The sequence below is a fragment of the Tachyglossus aculeatus genome, chromosome 25 (genome assembly GCF_015852505.1).
Source record: "Tachyglossus aculeatus isolate mTacAcu1 chromosome 25, mTacAcu1.pri, whole genome shotgun sequence".
Classification (NCBI taxonomy): domain Eukaryota; kingdom Metazoa; phylum Chordata; class Mammalia; order Monotremata; family Tachyglossidae; genus Tachyglossus; species Tachyglossus aculeatus.
The window spans coordinates 23,205,814-23,226,259 of record NC_052090.1 but is presented as its reverse complement, the minus strand read 5'-3'; the positions used below and the strand labels follow the sequence as shown (position 1 = coordinate 23,226,259).

At 45.4% G+C, this 20,446-nt stretch overlaps 1 protein-coding gene across 2 annotated transcripts in view; it reads right to left on the bottom strand.

Moving 5' to 3' along the window:
- Positions 1-251: 251 nt before the first annotated feature.
- The window catches only part of PREX2 (phosphatidylinositol-3,4,5-trisphosphate dependent Rac exchange factor 2), a 212,528-nt gene continuing 192,333 nt past the window's right edge, over positions 252-20,446 (bottom strand). Inside the window, exons 38-40 of one of the 2 annotated variants that reach the window (XM_038766581.1) lie at positions 19,436-19,538; positions 9,218-9,285; positions 252-2,212 (exon numbers count right to left, since the gene is read on the bottom strand). In XM_038766581.1, coding sequence (XP_038622509.1) covers positions 2,176-2,212; positions 9,218-9,285; positions 19,436-19,538 — 208 coding nt within the window. In that variant the 3' untranslated portion in view covers positions 252-2,175. Of the gene's footprint in view, positions 2,213-9,217; positions 9,286-19,327; positions 19,539-20,446 lie in introns of those variants that run through there. The other variant, XM_038766580.1, reaches the window with a different exon arrangement.

Below are 20,446 nucleotides of genomic sequence, written 5' to 3'. Positions count from 1 at the left end.
AGGGGGAGAGCTACCAGGGTCCAGCCAATGCTAAGACGTGGTGGCACAAATGATGATGATGATGGCATTTATTAAGCGCTTACTATGTGCAAAGCACTGTTCTAAGTGCTGGGGAGGTTACAAGGTAATCAGATTGTCCCTCGGGGGGCTCACAGTCTTCATCTCCATTTTACAGATGAGGTAACTGAGGCCCAGAGAAGTGAAGTGACTTGCCCGAAGTCACCCAGCTGACAATTGGCGGAGCTGGGATTTGAACCCATGACCTTTGACTCCAAAGCCCGGGCTCTTTTCCACTGAGCCACACTGCTTCTCAAATGCCCATGATATACTGCCCTCTTCCAAGATCCCTGTCATCCAAAAAGCTAACCTCAAAAACCTAGCACTTCTTCTTATATTCTGCATATCTGACCTTCTGCAACACTGAGATAAATAAAAATTGCCTTTGCATTTAAACTCGATTATTTCAGCTTCAAATAAAGGTAGTGTTTAGAGGCCCAGGTCCCAAATGCACTATGTAAAGGCCAGGGTGAGCTATGCTAAGCATGCGATAAGCTCTTTCCTTAGCTTCAAAAATCCCAAATTTTCAAACATGTGGCAGGTCCAGTTGGATCCAAGGATGCTGAGGGTCCCTGAGTTTTGACTTTTGACAAATCAAAAGTTTCTCTTCTACCTTCCACTGTAGCTCTGAAACAGGAACTCCTCGCGGTGTATCCAACCACGCGAGTCACTTGGTTATTAGTCTCTCCCCTCAATATTTCTTGTCCGCGTGATTCGTAACAAAAGGATGCTCCAGAAAAGGGAAGTGACAAGGTGCCAAAATGAACAGGTGTCTTACCCTTGACCTTTTCCTCAAACGTTGGATCAGCGTGCCCATATTTTGAAGGTAAATTCGCGTAGAAGGCACTAGACGTCAGAGGCCAGAACAGAGGAGTGATCTGTACATGTCTACAGCACCCTTGTCCTATTTGACTTCTCTCAGTCAACGTCAGGAGCCCTCCTATGGAGGCCCATCGAGCTCGAATCCTTAACAGTTTAGATGAGCTGAATTTGATCCCGTGCTCTGCTTGTCTTTGCTTTCTGCATTATTGGCATAATTCATTCATTTATTCAAGCATAAGCAGCACACTCCAAGAAAAGGGCATCTTGATTAGCTCCTAATTAAAAGTATCGGGGGAACTGCCCTCTCCCCATACTGAGACATGTTGTTTGAACTGCCAAGCTCCATCGAAACCAGGTTTAGGGGATCCTGGACCCTTGTCAGACTCTGGGATCTGCCAGGCAGGGAGCCCACTTTGGCGGGGATGGGAAGAAAACGTAGTCAACAGATCTGCAGTTCTGGCTACCGGATTTGGAAAATAATGTCCCAAATCCAGCAGTAGGGACCAGATTCCTTTTAACGACAGCATGCCCTCTAGACGGTAAACTCACTGTGGGCAGGGAACGTGTCTATTGATGTACTGTACTCTCCCAAGCGCTTAGTACAGTTCTCTGCACACAATGAGCAATCAATAAATACCACTGATTGATTCCAGAGACTGCGGGGCTCTGTTGAAGTGATGGGGCTACATTTACAACGCTTCCACCCGAAATACTAGAACACGTTCCTTTCCTAAGCACCCTGGAGGAAACAAAAGGAAATATCATAAGACATAGTAAGTCGGCTTGTGGGGTGGGGGGAGTGATCGGTAGGCTTAACTGTGTGGTCGCTCGAGTATCCTTCTACTTTCTTCTCTAAATTCTCAGGATGGTTGGTAACCGTGATGAGTGATGATCTGGGATGAGGTGATTTTAGATGCTGCCAGCTCCTTCATCCGCAGACCGATTCCAGTGTCGATATCCCAGGTTCATTCTTTCGATCGTATTTATTGAGCGCTTACTGTGTGCAGAGCACTGTACTTGGCGCTTGGAAAGTACAATTCGGGTTAAATGGCAGAGGGTGTTCCTACATACATTACCGAAAGAGGAGTGACGTGAATAAGTTCCCCAGTGTCTTCTTTCTTCTGGGCTTGGGGAGGGGGAAATTGATTGAGAAACACTTAAACGAAGGCAGTTTTGCTCTTACCCCAAGTAGAGCACTTAACGAGAGTCCAGAAACACTTCACTGGAAGCAGCATTGAATTTTCTTTTACAGTCCAACGTCCCAGAAGTATTCACGAATTTCTGAAGCACGTCTCTTTATTCTTCTGGCGGTGGCTGACACAGCTTGTATAACCTGGCAAAAGCACAGAGCGGTCATTCTGTCAACTCCACAGCACAGTATTTCAAATGATTAGAGATTCGTTTTCTAGGAGTGGCATACCAAGCCCAAACCAAAGAAGCCAAAGAGGTCCCATGACTCCCTTGGTCAGCCTGACATTAAAGTCCCAATGAGCAAATGCTAGACTCTAGGCGTTGTTAATCTTCAGCTATCCCTCTTTCATGGACACAGATAGCTCGGAAGCATTTTCTATTAATAATTCACGCTGCAAGTTCCGCGGACTTAAAGAAAATCTATTTCCTGGACTCCAGGGGATGGGGTGATTATTGGGCCCAACCCTAAGCTGAACTCTGGAGCCAGTTGCGAAAGGATGTCCCCCTCCATCTGACACCTAAACCCTGGAAGCCCTCATTGCTGGGCCCTCATTCATTCCCCTCCTTAACTACGCAGCTGTTTCTTCCATATCACTCCCAGGCCGAAAGGAGAGAAGCCAGGGAAGATAATAATAATAATAATAATAATGGCATTTATTAAGCGCTTACTATGTGCAAAGCACTGTTCTAAGCGCTGGGGAGGTTACAAGGTGATCAGGTTGTCCCATGTGGGGCTCACAGTCTTAATCCCCATTTTACAGATGAGGTAACTGAGGCACAGAGAAGTTAAGTGACTTGCCCAAGTCACACAGCTGACGATTGGCAGAGCCGGGATTTGAACCCATGACCTCTGACTCCAAAGCCCAGACTCTTTCCACTGAGCCACGCTGCTCAGTGGAAAGAGTATTGGCTGATAAGTATCAGCCAATTAGTTACCATACTATATGTATACATGGTTGTACATATTTATTACTCTATTTATTTATTTATTTATTTATTTTACTTGTACATTTCTATCCTATTTATTTTATTTTGTTGGTATGTTTGGTTCTGTTCTCTGCCTCCCCCTTTTAGACTGTGAGCCCACTGTTGGGTAGGGACTGTCTCTATGTGTTGCCAATTTGTACTTCCCAAGCGCTTAGTACAGTGCTCTGCACATAGTAAGCGCTCAATAAATACGATTGATTGATTGATTGATTGATTACCAGCTGATGGCAGTTGTCTGGACTCCAGGTCCAACCCAAAAGAGGCCAGGAGAGCTGGGCAACATGTAGCATCCTTGTACTATGGGTAGCCAAGGGAGGGTAGCCGACACTTAAGCAAACTCCCTCTTTCCTCACTCATTCATTCATTCATTCGATCATATTTATTGGGCGCTTACTGTGTGCAGAGCACTATAATAAGCGCTTAGGAAAGTACACTACAGTAATAAACAGTGACATTCCTGCGCACAACGAGCTTACAGTCTAGAGGCAGGGAGACGGGCATTGATACAGAGAAGCAGCGTGGCTCAGACAAGCAGCGTGGCTCAATGGAAAGAGCCCGGGCTTTGGCGTCAGAGGTCATGGGTTCAAATCCCGGCTCCACCACTTGTCAGCTGTGTGAGTTTGGGCAAGTCACTTCACTTCTCTGGGCCTCAGTTACCTCATCTGTAAAATGGGGATGAAGACTGTGAGCCCCCCGTGGGACAATCTGATCACCTTCTATCTCCCCCACCGCTTAGAACAGTGCTTTGCACATAGTAAGCGCTTAATAAATGCCATCATCATTATATCTGTACATAAGAACCGTGACTGTGAGCCTGTTGTTGCGTAGGGACCGTCTCTATATGTTGCCAACTTGTACTTCCCAAGCGCTTAGTACAGTGCTCTGCACACAGTAAGTGCTCAATAAACACGATTGAATGAATGAATGAGGGAATGGGGACGAGAGGGAGGAAGAGCAAAGGGGGCAGGTCAACAAACAATTAATACAGTGCTCTGCACAGAGTAAGCGCTCAATAAATATCATTGACTGATTCAACAGAGGTTCCTCCACTGATTTCCAGCAACCCACTCTCCTCCCAAACTAGGAGGGGCCGGGGAGAACCAGGTACAAGTGATCATCGTGGCCGTCACCCGTTTTCTGCCCACAGGCACCAAGCCAAGGTGATGATGTCCTGAGCCTTGCTCTGATACAGGTTAACTCAGTGCTCTGCACACAGTAAGCGCTCAATAAATACGATTGACGATGAGAAAGGGAAGGCTTGCTCCAAAACGAAAGACGACCTCTCTGGGAGCTCGGCATCACTCTTCACTAGATTGTAAGTTCTTCCAGGGCAGGAATCGGGTCACCGACTCAACACAGAAAGCACTCGCTTAATAATACCACTGATGGACTGACCGATAAATGGGTGTAGAGTAATTAGTCTGGGAAAATGTGACAGGTAAGCCGGGAGACTTGCAAATGTTACCCTCTGATGTGACTAATGCATTCTCCCATCTTTTCGGCTTTATGCCATCACATTCCATTATCTTCCGGCACCCACTTCTGGGTAATCTGCGGTAATTCCTCCAGGTACGCGAGCCCCTGTCATCATCATCACCAATCGTATTTATTGAGCGCTTACTATGTGCAGAGCACTGGACTAAGCGCTTGGGAAGTACAAATTGGCAACATATAGAGACAGTCCCTACCCAACAGTGGGCTCACAGTCTAAAAGGGGGAGACAGCGAACAAAACCAAACATACTAACAAAATAAAATAAATATATATATAATATATATATATAATAAATATATATAAAAATAAAAATAAATATAGCCACAATACAGTTCTTACAGTTGTTGACCCTTCAAAATATTTTCTGTGTTACCATTCAAATGTTCAGTTCGTGGCGTATCTCAGTTATTTTTAAGCCTCATTAGTTAGGTGATCACCGGGCCTTATTAAAATCACATCTCCTCCAAGACGCCTTCCCTCACTAAGCTTTTATTTTTGCTATTCCCTCTCCCCTCTGCTACCTTTGCACTTGGATTCATACCCTTTATTCACCCCACCCTGTCGCGTCCGTTTGCCAGCGGGAAGGTGGGCTTCTCCTGGGTTCGGCTGATGGAATAACAGAGCCGGCTGGCATCGCTAGAACAGTGTGCCGTGCCGAATCCGCACTGCCTCTCGCTGGGAAAAGACTCAGGGTTATCCAAGTTCGCACCCATTTGTAATGTTAAAGTGCAGGTTGGGCACAGGGAATGTAAAACAGGCAGGGAGGGGCTGCCAAGAGAAAATCACACACAAAAGAAGCAGCCGGGCATTGGCCTGGGAGACGGAGGACCTGGGTTCTACTCAGCTCTGCCCACTGCTCTGCCAGCTGCTAGCTGTGTGACCCTCTACACTGTAAGCTTGTTGTGGGCAGGGAACAGATCTGTTTATTGTTGTATTTATTTATTTATTATATTATTTATTTATTTATTTTACTTGTACATATCTATTCTATTTATTTTATTTTGTTAGTATGTTTGGTTTTATTCTCCGCCTCCCCCTTTTAGACTGTGATTTTTATTTATTTATTTTATGTATTTTCTTTTGTTAGTATGTTTGGTTTCGTTCTCTGTCTCCCCCTTTTAGACTGTGAGCCCACTGTTGGGTAGGGACCGTCTCTATATGTTGCCAATTTGTACTTCCCAAGCGCTTAGTACAGTGCTCTGCACATAGTAAGCAGCGTGGCTCAGTGGAAAGAGCCCGGGCTTTGGAGTCAGAGGTCATGGGTTCAAATCCCGCTCCGCCACTTGTCAGCTGTGTGACTTTGGGCAAGTCATTTCACTTCTCTGGGCCTCAGTGACCTCCTCTGTAAAATGGGGATGAAGACTGTGAGCTCCCCGTGGGACAACCTGATCACCTTGTAATCTCCCCAGCGCTTAGAACAGTGCTTTGCACATAGTAAGCGCTTAATAAATGCCATCATTATTATTATTATAATAAATACGATTGATGATGATGATGTGAGCCCACTGTTGGGTAGGGACTGTCTCTATATGTTGCCAACTTGTACTTCCCAAGCGCTTAGTACAGTGCTCTGCACATAGTAAGCGCTCAGTAAATACGGTTGATGATGATGATGATGATTGTTGTGCTGTATTCTCCCACAGTACGATTCAATTCAGTCGTACAATTCAATACGTGCGAATGACGGACTGACCTCGGTCAAGTCATTTAACTTTTCCTGCCTCGCTTTCCTCAGCTTTAAAATGGGGATACGATACTCGTTCTCTCTCCCACAGAAGGCCGCGAGCCCCATGTGTAACTTGTACCTACCCCAGCATTTAGGACAGTGTTTGGCACATAGTAAGCAGGTGCGTAACACGTACCATCAAACAAATCAGACAAACTTGGCTGGACTGAAGCAATGTTTTTCCCGCTCCTAGTCTAATGCCGGGGCTCTGCTTGGAGCCCAGGGACGCCGTCTACATGGTTCCGTCTCAACCGCTTCCTGCTCCTTTTCATCCCAGGAGCAATTCCTTACTGGTCACGAAGATGGGCTTAAGGGGAAGCAGCGTGGCCCAGTGGAAAGAGCCCGGGCTTTGGAGCCAGAGGTCAGGGGTTCAAATCCCGGCTCCGCCAACAGTCAGCTGTGGGACTTTGGGCAAGTCACCTCACTTCTCTGGGCCTCAGTTCCCTCATCTGGAAAATGGGGATTAAGACTGGGAGCCCCCTGTGGGACAACCTGATCACCTTGTAACCTCCCCAGCGCTTAGAACAGTGCTTTGCACGTAGTAAGTGCTTAATAAATGTCATTATTATTATTATTACTATGTGTGAGTTGCATCCTTCTCCATTCTCACCATCACATTCTTCTGCTGCCTCAAGTCCCCGGAGACTGTGGGCTTTGTTGGGTAGGGACTGTCTCTATGTGTTGCCAACTTGTACTTCCCAAGCACTTAGTACAGTGCTCTGCACACATTAAGCGCTCAATAAATACGATTGATTGATTGATTGGTCTGGAGGGACTCTAGAACACGCGACCACAGGAGGACACAGTCTCCTTAACTGCAACTGGGGAGGCTATTTTGAGGGAGGGGGACGTTCCCAAGGTCCCTTCAGGATCTGTGTTTTCAAGCTGGGGGGAATGAACCACTTCCAACAATGTCCAGGACAACTGTGCTGCCCCCCTCTATCATTCTAGAATGCTGTCCTTGAATGCTTGTACTCTCAAAGCATAATAATAATAATAATAATAATACTGGCATTTATTAAGTGCTTACTATGTGCAAAGCACTGTTCTAAGCACTGGGGAGGTTACAAGGTGCTCAGGCTGTTCCACGGGGGGCTCACAGTCTTAATTCCCATTTTCCAGATGAGGAGGCACAGAGAAGTGAAGGGACTTGCCCGAAGTCACACAGCTAATTGGCAGAGCCGGGATTTGAACCCATGACCTCTGACTCCAAAGCCCGTGCACTTTCCACTGTGCCACGCTGCTTCTGCATGTAGGGCAGTTTTCAGCGTGGCTCAGTGGAAAGAGCCCGGGCTTTGGAGTCAGAGGTCATGGGTTCAAATTCTGGCTCCGCCACTTGTCAGCTGTGTGACTTTGGGCAAGTCACTTCACTTCTCTGTGCCTCAGTTCCCTCATCTGTAAAATGGGGATGAAGACTGTGAGCCCCACGAGGGACAACCTGATCACCTTGTAACCTCCCCAGTGCTTAGAACAGTGTTTTGCACAAAGTAAGTGCTTAATAAATGCCATCGTTACTATTATTATTATTATTATTATTATTATTATTATTATTATTACTATTTACTTTATTCCCCCAGAGGTCTGTGCCTGTCCACCCGACTGCTCTCTGCTGTTGCACATGAACACAGACCCAGCTTGCAACCCCAACGACAGACCCATTCCGGCATTTCATTTTGATTTTGCTTTGGGACCATAGCCCAATTCAGGGAAAAAAAAAAGTTGGTCAATTTCTCTTCTCTCGGCTTCCTTATCAGTGTATCGATTGGGATCCTGAAGCTTCATCTGAAACTCCGCTATTTATCCACATTTTCTCTTACTCACATCAGGCACCCCTCAATTACCACTTTGTTTCTTTACTGGGATTTGAGGGCCTCAGTGGGTCTCTACTTTCCACATGTTCATTTCCGCGGCCACGGACTTATTCAACACGCCCATGGGTAATGATTCTCAATAACGAAGCCTTTGATTTTAATCAAGTCTGAGGGAGCCCATAAACCTCGGCAAAAGATTAATGAGAGTGATTTAGAAGAGTCAGCATTGAAACAGAAAATGCAGACCAAGTCTGGGTTGCTTCATCTATTTTCAGCAAAAAAGATTGTTTCTATTTGAGAAGCCTTTGTCCATTTCTGGGACCACTCGGGATGAAACAACCCCTCTCCCCACAGCAACACTGTAGTCATTTTTCATTCTAATGGCCGCTTGGCTGATAATAATAAACAAGAGGGATTGCTCTGTCTGCAATACCCAAGGATGGAGCCTATTTCTCCTACAGGGCTCACTAACGTCCACGACATTTGGCAAAAATCAATTAAAATGAACTTGCACAATTGAATCTTGTTAGCGAGTAATCTCCCTGTGGGGAAGGAATGTGCCAGGCGTCTGATGTATATTCCTAAGTGCTTAGTACAGTGTATTGAGCATAGCAGATGCTCAATAAGTATCATTTCTACTACTTCGAGTACCCCAGAAGGGAGTTTGGTCAGTCAACATGATATAGATTAAGCATCCACTAAGAGTGAAGCACTTAACCAAGTCCTACGAAAAGTTATCAAGAAGAATGAAACAAAAGTCCCTGAGCACAAACCTCATCAGTCTCTTGGTCCCTGCAGCAGAATGTAAGAATCGTGTTCTGGTACAGTTTTGATTTTCAGCTGAATCAAGGCGATGAACATTTCAGGGCAAGTAATTCAAGGTTGGCATTATCCTGGATTTTATCTGCTGGCGCTCTGTTCTCTTTAGCCACCAAAATGACTAGGAAATCTCCGAACGCTTCTTCCTAAATAGGGCCCCCATTCTGTCGATGATGTTTGCAAGAGAAAATCTCAAATATCCTAAAAGGAAACAACTGGGAACCCAAGAGCAGGCTACGCTGAGAAGGTGCCTTTAACTGAGGAGTAAAGCCAAAGACTTTAATATCAGATGCTCTTAGCACATACATACCGAGGAGCAGACTGTGGGGTCCGGTCTCGCACTCCCAAATTCTTGGCCGTGTTCTGGACTCTTGCTCCCTGCAACAGACATATTCAAACCCTTATGGATAGGACACAGTGTTCATAAAGCTATCGCTAGAATCCGCCCTTTTCCTCTCCCTCCAAACTACTGCCACGTTGATACAATCTCTCATCCTATCCTGCCTAGATTACTGCATCAGCCTCCTTGCTGACCTCCCACCTCCTGCCTCTCCCCACTCCAGTCCATACTTCAATCAATCAATCATATTTATTGAGCGCTTACCGTGTGCAGAGCACTGTACTAAGCGCTTGGGAAGTACGAGTTGATACTTGTACTTCCCGGATACTCTTTCTACATACTTGCCCGGATAATATTTCTACAGAAACACTCAAGACGTATTCCCCCCCCCCCGCCCCCCTCCTCAAATATCTCCAGTGGTTGCCTATCCACCTCCATTGCAAAAAAACTCCTTACCATTGGCTTTAAAGCAGTCCATCACCTTGCCCCTTCCTTCCTTACCTCACTTCTCTCCTTCTACAACCCAGCCAGCACACTTCACTCCTCTTGTGCTAACCTTCTCACTATGCCTCCATCTCATCTCTCTCGCCACTGACCCCTGGTCCATGTCCTGCCTCTGAACTGGAACGCCCACCCTCCTCAAATCCACCAGGCAAATACCCCCCACTTCAAGCATTATTGAAGACACATCTCCTCCAAGACGCCTTCCCAGGCGAAGCCCCACTTTTCCTCATCTCCCACTCCCCTCTGCGTTGCCCTGACTTGCTCCCTTTGCTCTCCCCGGCTCCCAGCCCCACAGAACCTATGCATCTTATTTTACAGCCCCCCTGCAATTTTATTTATCTGAAGTCTGTTTATTTGTATTGATGTCTGTCTCCTGCCCCTCTAGACTGTGAACCTGTTGCGGGCAGGGTGCGTCACTGTTTATTGTTGTATCGTACTTTCCCAAGCGCTGAGTACAGTGCTCTGCACACAGCAGGCGCTTAATAAATACGACGGACTGAATGAATGAAAGAAATGGAATCACATTTAATACTGAGTAAAGAAAGTACCAAAGTTGGGGGAGAGGGCCCTTTGGTGAAATCAATATCCAAAGTAATTGCTTTCTGGAAAACGGAAAAGACACTGACTTGGCATTTGAAGTAATTAGCTTCTGGTTCTCTAATCTTCTAAATCCTCAGTGGACATGCGAAACTCCTGTCCTTTCCATCGTTCAGTTCTTTCGTAGTAAAACCAAGATTCAGACTTTGAAAATTAAAAAAATGAATACACTAAAAGAACAATTCCTCTTAGGTAGCGAGGAATCTTAGACTCTCCCACACATCTTATCTGCCCTCCAGCCTGGAAATAGGGTTTCATTTGAAAATGAAAAAAATGAATACACTAAAAGAACAATTCCTCTCAGGCAGAGAGGAATCTTAGACTCTCCCACACATCTTATCTGCCCTCCAGCCTGGAAATAGGGTTTCATTTACTTGTCGGGAGAGGAAGGTTGCTTAATGATCTCTGAAGCAGAACTTTGAGAAAAGGCTTTGACTCATGGCACTTTTCACTTTCTACTTTCCAGTTTGCCAGGCAAGAGGATTCACAACTCCAGTGGTGGTGTTTTAGGCGATCTGGGTCTGACAGCTGGTCTATCCCTGCCTGGATTCAAAGCTTCCAAGAGCTCATCATCGATGCAGTCTAATACGGCCGCATATTGGCTTTCCCCCCAGTTTGCCTTCAAGGGCGTGAGGCCAGAGCTGAAGGGGACGCTGATGGAATCAGTGACCCTGGTTCCTGACTGAGACTCGCCAAAAGGAAGGTGTGTCTTCTTGAGCCTCCTTAGCTCCACATCCTTCCAGGCATTTAAGATTTACAATGCACGCAAAGCAGCGTGGCTCAGTGGAAAGAGCACGTGCTTTGGAGTCAGAGGTCATGGGTTCAAATCCTAGCCCCACCAATTGTCAGCTGTGTGACTTTGGGAAAGTTACTTGACTTCTCTGTGCCTCTGTTACCTCACCTGTAAAATGGGGATGAAGACCGTGAGCCCCCCGGTGGGACAACCTGATCACCCTGTAACCTCCCCAGTGCTTAGAACAATGCTTTGCACATAGTAAGCACTTAATAAATGCCATCATTATGATTATTATAATAAATGCACAATAACTACTACTGATGAGGATGACGACAACTGATCTATCTGGCAACTCTAGTGGCTACCTAGTTAGAGAAGCAGCGTGGCTCAGTGGAAAAAGCATGGGCTTTGGAGTCAGAGGTTATGGGTTCAAATCCTAGCTCCACCAATTGTCAGCTGTGTGACTTTGGGAAAGTTACTTGACTTCTCTGTGCCTCAGTTACCTCATCTGTAAAATGGGGATGAAGACTGTGAGCCCCCCGGTGGGACAACTTGATCACCTTGTAACCTCCCCAGCGCTTAGAACAGTGCTTTGCACATAGTAAGTGCTTAATAAATGCCATCAATATTATTATTATTATTATTTCCATTTGAAGCTTGTCCTCTCCTGCCTGCTGCTAATGGTCCTCAAGGGTGAGAAGTTATGGAGGTGTTATTATTACTAATTATTATTATTAATAATAGTATCCCCTATAGCCTCTTTTTCCTTTCTCCTCAGTGAGCCTCCAGATCCCATCTCTTTCCAGGTTTCCATGTGAAGCATCGTGGCCTAGTGGAAAGAGCGCAGACCTGGGAGTAGGAAGGCCTGGGTTCTAATCCTGGGTGTGCCACTTGTCTGCTGTGTGACCTCGGACAAGTCACTTAGCTTTTCTATGCCCCTGTTCCTGTTTTACAAATGAGTATTAAGACTGTGAGCCTTGTGTGGAACATGGACTGTGTCCAAACCTGATTAACTTGTATCTACCCCAGTGCTTAGTATAGTGCTTGGCAGATAGTAAGCATTTAACAAAAGCATAAAAAACAAACTGTCCCCCTTAAATGGTGCAGAGCAAGAATAGTCCTTGGGGTACCAGGCTTTGTGTTCCCCGGGGAGCATAATGGGATGGGAAAAAGCCTGACAGCCTACACAGAGGGGAGAGTGAGGCTCTAAAAGCTCCATTTTGATGAAGATTCTACGTTTCCTGCACGGCCCACCGCCAAGCATGCTTGAACAGGAGGGTCAGTAAGGCAGCCGTTTTTATCAAATGGCAGGGGTTTTCCATCGTTTCATAAAACCTCTGAAGAAACCAAGAAATCGTCGAAGGGAGATGCCTCTATGCTTTATCTCATAGTGTTTGTGGTTCAAGTTGGAAGGCATAAAAGAGAGCGCCATGAAATTCATTTTTCTCTACGCATCGCTTTATACAACTAGCTAGGTAAGTAAATCTCAATTACCTAGCTTGGAGGATAAATCAAATGTGTTGAGTTACGGGGAGTCGCATATAAAACCTTGCTACATCATCTAAATTACCATTCATTAGGCACACCATTTTCCCTTCCTCCAATAACCTTTTCAGAATAGGTTTCCATTAGTTCCAGAAACAGCTGGGATGGATAATGATCCAGTATGCTGAAGCATTATTCCTGACTAGTGAAACTCCGGCCTTCCTCTAAACATTTATTGAGTTCCCATTTATTGGTCAGAACTAAACTCAGTGCCCTGGAAAGGCTAAGCAAAACATTAAGAGAAAGCGACGGATATCTGCCCCCAAGGACACATCATTAACGGGGACAAATGACACTGATTATGGCAGGAAGAAAGCAGACTGCTTAGGCCAAACCCAGAAACAAAACCAATGACTGCTTTTCCAAACAAAGCTTTGTCGTTTGTTACCTATCTTTCTAGATTTGCTATTTTAACACAACTCGGGCTTTTTAAGGAAAGGTAGACTGCAGCAGGGAGAGGAGGAGGCTGTACATGGTGAGGTGTTTTTAGGGAAAGTGAAGGGAAAGGGGGAGTGATCGATGAAAGGGAAGAAGAGAAAGACAGAACACAAAGATACTGGAATATCCCCGACTCACAGGAATGACAGACTCTTCCATTAAGAAACATACTTTAACCTTGGCCCCGAGACTTCGGGACTCAAAACCTGTAGTTTTTTGTGTGTGCTTGTTTTGTTTTATATGGTATTTGTTAAGTGCTTACTCTGTGCCAGGCACTATACTAAGCGCTGGGGTAAATACAAGCTAATCAGGTTGGACACAGTCCATGTTCCACATGGGGCTCGCAGTATGAATCCCCAGTGTACAGATGAGGGAACTGAGGCCCAGAGAAGTGAAGTGACTTGCCTAAGGTCACACAACAGACAAGTGGTAGAGCCAGGATTAGAACCCAGGTCCTTCTGATTTCCAGGCCTGTGTTTTTTTTTTTTTTATAATGGCATTTATTAAGCGCTTACTATGTGCAAAGCACTGTTCTAAGTGCTGGGGAAGTTACAAGGTGATCAGGTTGTCCCACTGGGGGCTCACAGTCTTCATCCCCATTTTGCAGATAAGGTTAAGTGACTTGCCCAAAGTCACACAGCTGACACTTGGTGGAGCTGGGATTTGAACCCATGACCTCTGACTCCAAAGCCCGGGCTCTATCCACGGAGCCACGCTGCTTCTCAGTCTTCTAGTGTTCTACCCACTAGGTCACACTGCATAAATGCAAAGGCGACTGCAGCACAAACAGATTTGTCTTTAAAGAAGGTGATGCTATTGATGAGGAAATGATCTGGAAGTGAGGGCGTGGCTGAAAAAAATATTCAAGTTGAGATCACCACATCCCTTCTGCATTCAATCAATCGCATTTACTGAGCGCTTACTGTGTGCAGGGCACTGTACTAAGCATTTGGGCCAGGACAACACAACAATATAACGGGCATATTCCCATTTGGCCACACAAAGATCATCCTTTGCCCTGTGGTTGCCACTGGTTTTTTCAGAATTTGGTGCTATTTTCAATTCTGTCGTGGATCCCTGGTCCTGAAAAGTAGTGATTAAGACTATGATTGAGCTAACATCTTTTATCTCGACACTTTTATCGACTGGATCAGCCAGCTACGTGAGTTAATAATAATGGCATCTGATCCTCTCCACTTCAACAGCAGCAAAACAATGATCAATTTTCTACTTTCCAGAGAGCAGAATCTAGTTGCAACCTCTTATCTACTAGCTTCGCCGCTTGTCTTTTGGGGGACCTCAGGCAAGTCACTTAACTTCTCTGGGCCTTGGTTACCTCATCTGTAAAATGGGGATTAAGACTGGGAGCCCCACATGGGACGATGCGTTCAGTTGGGAGGTGGGGAGAGAAATCTAAGGAAAATAACTGTGAAAAATCTAACATCAAAAACAATATTCTAGTAGAACAGTAATGATGGGATGTGCATGCATAGCTAGCCCAGTGCTCGGGTGACCTCAGGCAAGTCACTTAACTTCTCTGGGCCTTGGTTACGTCATCTGTAAAATGGGGATTAAGACTGGGAGCCCCACGTGGGACGATGCGTTCAGTTGGGAGGTGGGGAGAGAAATCTAAGGAAAATAATTGTGAAAAATCTAACATCAAAAACAATATTCTAGTAGAACAGTAATGATGGGATGTGCATGCATAGCTAGCCCAGTGCTTGGTCTCTGCCAGTAACCCTTCATGAGGCGGGAGGGTGGAAGTGTTTTTGCCCCATTTCCAAAACAGGAAGACTGAGCTAGAAAGATGAATTTGCCCACGGTGCCTCAGTAAATGGAACTGAGAACTCCCGATTGGTTCTAGAGACCAGCGGCCTGGCCAGTATCATCATCATAATCATCATTAATCATATTTATTGAGCGCTTACTGTGTGCAGAGCACTGTACTAAGCGCTTGGGAAGTACAAGTTGGCAACACAGAGACAGTCCCTACCCAACAGTGGGCTCACAGTCTAAAAGGGGAGACAGAGAACAAAACTAAACGTATTAACAAAATAAAATAAATAGAATAGATATGTACAAGTAAAATAAATAAAGAAATAGAGTAATAAATATGTACAAGCATATATACATATATACAGGTGCTGTGGGGAAGGGAACTCCACAGTGGACAAAATGTGGCCTGCAGGCTCTGCTTTGGACATTGGACGGCACCCTGGAAATCCTACCCTCCCATTCGGTCACAGAGTGATTTAAAATAATAATAATAATAATGATGTTGGTATTTGTTAAGCGCTTACTATGTGCCAAGCACTGTTCTAAGCACTGGGGGAAATACAAGGTCAGCGTAGCTCAGTGGAAAGAGCACGGGCTTTGGAGTCAGAGGTCATGGGTTCAAATCCTGGCTCTGCCAATTGTCAGCTGTGTGACTCCGGGCAAGTCACTTAACTTCTCTGTGCCTCAGTTACCTCATCTGTAAAACAGGGATTAAGACTGGGAGCCCCCCATGGGACAACCTGATCACCTTGTAACCTCCCCAGCGCTTAGAACAGTGCTTTGCACATAGTAAGCGCTTAATAAATGGCATTATTATTATTATTATCAGGTTGTCCCACATGGGGCTCACAGTCTTCATCCCCATTTTACAGATGAGGGAACTGAGACCCAGAGAAGTTAAGTGACTTGCCCAAAGTCACACAGCTGTCAAGTGGCGGAGCCAGGATTAGAACCCACGACCTTTGACTCCAAAGCCTGGGCTCTTTCCACTGCGCCATGCTGCTTTTCTGAGCAAGCAACAATGCTCAGACAAGCATTGTTGTCTGAGTCACACTGATGGTTTTTGACAGTTTCCATTGACAGTTTCCATCTGCCTTTGGATATGTTTTATACTCCAGGAATATCCCAGACAGGAAAAGATTGACCTCAAAAAATATGGCTGGCTGAAAATGGCTCCGAACGACTGGAGGGAACTATAAGGGTTCCTGGGCCGCAGAAGCTCCTTTTCTGCCTCAGGAGTGAAATAGGGAAGACCCTGGCTTTTTTGATGGTATTTGTTAGGCACTTACTATATGTCAGGCACTGTACCAAGCGCTGGAGTAGATAAAAGCAAATCAGACTTTTAGACTGTGAGCCCACTGTTGGGTAGGGACTGTCTCTATATGTTGCCAATTTGTACTTCCCAAGCGCTTAGTACAGTGCTCTGCCCATAGTAAGCGCTCAATAAATACGATTGATGATGATCAGGACGGACGAAGTCCCTGTCCCACATGGGGCTCAGTCTTAATCCCTATTATACAGATGAGGTAACCGAAGCACAGATGAGTGGAGCGACTTGCCCAAGGTCACACAGCAGACAAGTGGCAGAGCCAGGATTAGAACCCAGGTTCTTCTGACTCCCAAACCCACGGTCTCTACACTAGGCCACGTTGTTTCTCAGTGAGATGGACGTTTCTGAAAATTGGCAGTCTGACCAAGTCGAAGAATGCCTGACTCTGGCTGAGTGGCCGAAGATTCGCGGAGGGACTCTGAGCAATTTGGGTTATCCTCAACTTGGGCCTCTTTTTTGCCCAACTGGGAGAAAGAGGGCCCATTTTCTTTCTCCTTCCAACTACTGTCTGAAAGCATAAATCTTCCAAATGAGTCTGTAGAGAAATGGATTCTTCTAGGGCTTTCCTAAGTTATTTGAATAGGGAATTAATCTGCCAGTATTAAATTCCCTAAGGGATCATCTTCCTCTGAAGAGGGTAACGAATCAGATTTCTAGCCTGAAAGTCTCAGAAAAGGAAAGTGCATTCTTTTTGTTTCTGCTAGTATTTTAGGTGTTGAGGTTGGCCTGGGGAATTCAGTGACCGTAATAAGGAATCACATATCTGGTTCGTAAAATGTCTTTGTCCAAACAATGTAAGGGGATCTCCAGTCATTTCTTTTTCTGAACCACCTACCAGCCATGTTAGGTTGGAGAAGAGCCAGAGCAAGGCATTCTCGGATGGGGAAAAGAGAGAGCCAGAGAGCCGGTACCCAGAGATTTGGGACACTTGGGGAAATTTGCTACTTTAAGTGGGTACTTCACATAAAACGTTAAATAACAGTTGGGGTAGCTGCTTCCAAAATCCCTTGCTTTAAGTCTATTACGAGAAGCAGGGTTGTCTAAGTGGATAGAACACAGGTCTGGGAATCAGAAGGACATGGGATCCAATCCCAGCTTTGCCTCTTGTCTTTTGTGTGACCTCAGGCAAGTCACTTAAGTTCTCTGGGCCTTGGTTACCTCATCTGTAAAATGGGGATTAAGAGTGGGAGCCCCACGTGGGACAATGACTGCGCCTAACCCAAATGGCTTGCATCCACCCCAGTCCTTAGTACACTGCCTAGCAGTTAGTAAGTGCTTAACAAATACCAAAGTTATTACTCCCCTATCATTAGACTGAGAGACAAGAGGTCGTATAATTGTTATTCAAGTGAGAGAATTATTTAATCCCAATGACTAGTATCAATTTCATTTAGCAGGGCTAAACCCTTCTTTTTTAATAGACTGAGGCTGTGACAGCTATATTTTAACCAAGGTAACTACAAATCAGAACCCAGTCCAGAGTAGGGGTTATCACTAAATTAAAATGCCATACTTATATCTTGTCTGTGCATACCTACTGAATTGAAACTATCTGCAACAACTATAGGGACAGGATTCCTCAGGATGGTACGCTCTGAAGTAAATTACGGTGATAATTACGGGCTCACACATGTATGAGAGTTTGAAAGGAATCTGAATATTCAAGTCAAAACACAGAGTAGGAGAGACGAAAATAGGTGTAAGAAGGAAGGTAGGCTCGTTCTGACCTAAAGAAAAATCAATCAATCAATCGTATTTATTGAGCGCTTACTGTGTGCAGAGCACTGTACTAAGTGCTTGGGAAGTACAAGTTGGCAACATATAGAGACAGTCCCTACCCAACAGTGGGCTCACAGTCTAAAAGAGAAGTCTAAATGAGAAGACGGGAAGAAACAAAAGTCTCTGGGTTCTCCCCTGCTATGGCCTAGCATAATTTATAAATAGCATCGTAATAATGGTATTTGTTAAGTGCTTACTGTGCGCCAAGCACTGGACTAAGCACTGGGGTAGATACAAGATCAACAGGTCAGACACTGTCCCTGTCCACATTTTCAATCCACGGTTTAAGGAGGAGGGAGGACAGGAATTGAATCCCCATTTTATAGATGAGGAAACTGAGGCCCAGAGATGTTAACTGATTTACCCAAGGTCATACAGAAGACGAGGGGTGGAGCCAGGATTAGAACCCAAGTCCTCAGACTCCGAGGCCCATGCTCTTTCCACTGGGCCATACTGCTTCCCATAATGTCATGTTTGCATTTACCTAACGTGAATTTAAATTCCTCCCTCGAATGATTAACTCTGAACCTTAAGGCACAGGCCTGGGAGCTAGAGGACCTGGATTCTACTCCAGGCTCTGTCAATTCCCTGCTGTGTGACCTTGGACAAGTCATTTTAACTTTTGTGGGCCCCAGTTTCCTCAACAGCAAAATGGGGTTTCAATACCTGTTCTCCCTCCTATTTGACTGTGAGCCCGATGTGGACAAGGACTACATCCAGCCTGATTAATCTGTATTTACCCCAGTGCTTAGGACAGTGAATGACCTCTAAGCGCTTAAGGCTATAGATAGTAAGCTCCTTGTGGGTAGGGATCATGTCTACCAACTCCACTGATCTATACTCTGCCAAGCACTCAGAGCAGTGCTCTGAATACAAGAAGTTCTCAATCAATCAATCAATCAATCGTATTTATTGAGCACTTACTGTGTGCAGAGCACTGTACTAAGTGCTTGTACTAAGTGCTTGTATTTGTACTAAGCTCAATAAATACCAATGACTGATTAAAAAGCAGGCATGCTGAAATCAAATATAGGACAAAGGCAGGCAGCACTGTAGCTGCAATTTCTCTCCTGCCCCTAACCAGGGGGTTGACACGTTGTTTGAAATCTTTTTACTTTCTTCTTTCCAGTTATTTCAGTCTGCGGACTCCTTCTTTATTTCCTCTCATGCAGAAAGCCCAAGTAGGATCGGCCCAGGGTTGCACCTCATTCTCGACGTCAGGCCAACCCTAACCCAAGATTTCTTTTAGACTGTGAGCCCACTGTTGGGTAGGGACTGTCTCTATATGTTGCCAATTTGTACTTCCCAAGCGCTTAGTACAGTGCTCTGCACATAGCAAGCGCTCAATAAATACGATTGATGATGATGATTTCTGTCACAGGTGGGCTGCGCTGTGGTTGCACAGCGGAAGGGTCTGTGGTGTCCCCACATGCACACGTGACAGGGAGGAAATGACGATAACCGGAAGGTGAACATGGCCTACCTGTTTGCGCATCACGTCTGTCGCTTGCATGATGTACCGGGGTGGCAGACCGTGGCTTCGAGCAAGAATGATGGCCTGCTCCAGAGTAACGCTCAGCGTGCAGCTGCAGGAAAGAGGTAAAATGAATCAAATGGCTCTTAAGCAAAACTTAGAGATACTCAATCAAAGCCCCAGTCTATCAGAATCCAAACTGCTCGGCGTGCCATCCTAAGATTGAGTGGGAAAATATTACAGTCTCACAAAATCAGAGCGAATGTGCGATGAATGTCCTCTTTTCATTCAAAATGGGAAAACAGCATCACGCATAATAAAACTCGAAGCTCCTCTATCACCTTCCGTTTTAACAGGTCTCAGACGAATTCCAAATTAGGTGTTCTCATTCTCCACCAATCTCATTTGAGAATTCGGGATGAAGAGTTCACGTGCATTTAAAATAATTAGAAAGGAGTTATTTTTCGAGTCAGATCCTGACTTCATACGACAACATCATTCACAAACCATTAAAACCAAAAATGTTTAGCAGTGCTGTCGCCCCGTCTTCCGGTTATTTTGCAGGCAGGGGAAGCCAGGTGTGCATAGAGATAGGTTGGGCCTAGATGTGGCTCACTGGAACACGGTGATGGTTGGAAGATGCTGACAGCACCAGGCAGTCCTGCAGAGCTGAATTTACTTGCCCTTCAAAACGGGGGACTCTGGAACTTGCCCTGGGTTTGACAAATTAAGAAACCCATGACCCCAGAGTTTACATCATTCATTCTCACACGCTGGCAGAACGGAGAGCCACAGGGCTCTGTGGGATCACTCACTTGTAAAAATTTCCAGATCAGTAATTCTCATGTATGGAATTTTAGGGCTAAACGACCGTTTAAAACTTGAGCACGACTTTGATAAATTAGCAGGAGCAGCTCATGACCAAATAAGAGAACGGGGAAAAAATGTGGATACAAGTCTAGTGTTTGGTTAAGTGATTGGCTGATAAACCCCCCTCCACCTCCCCTACATTTTGGGGAC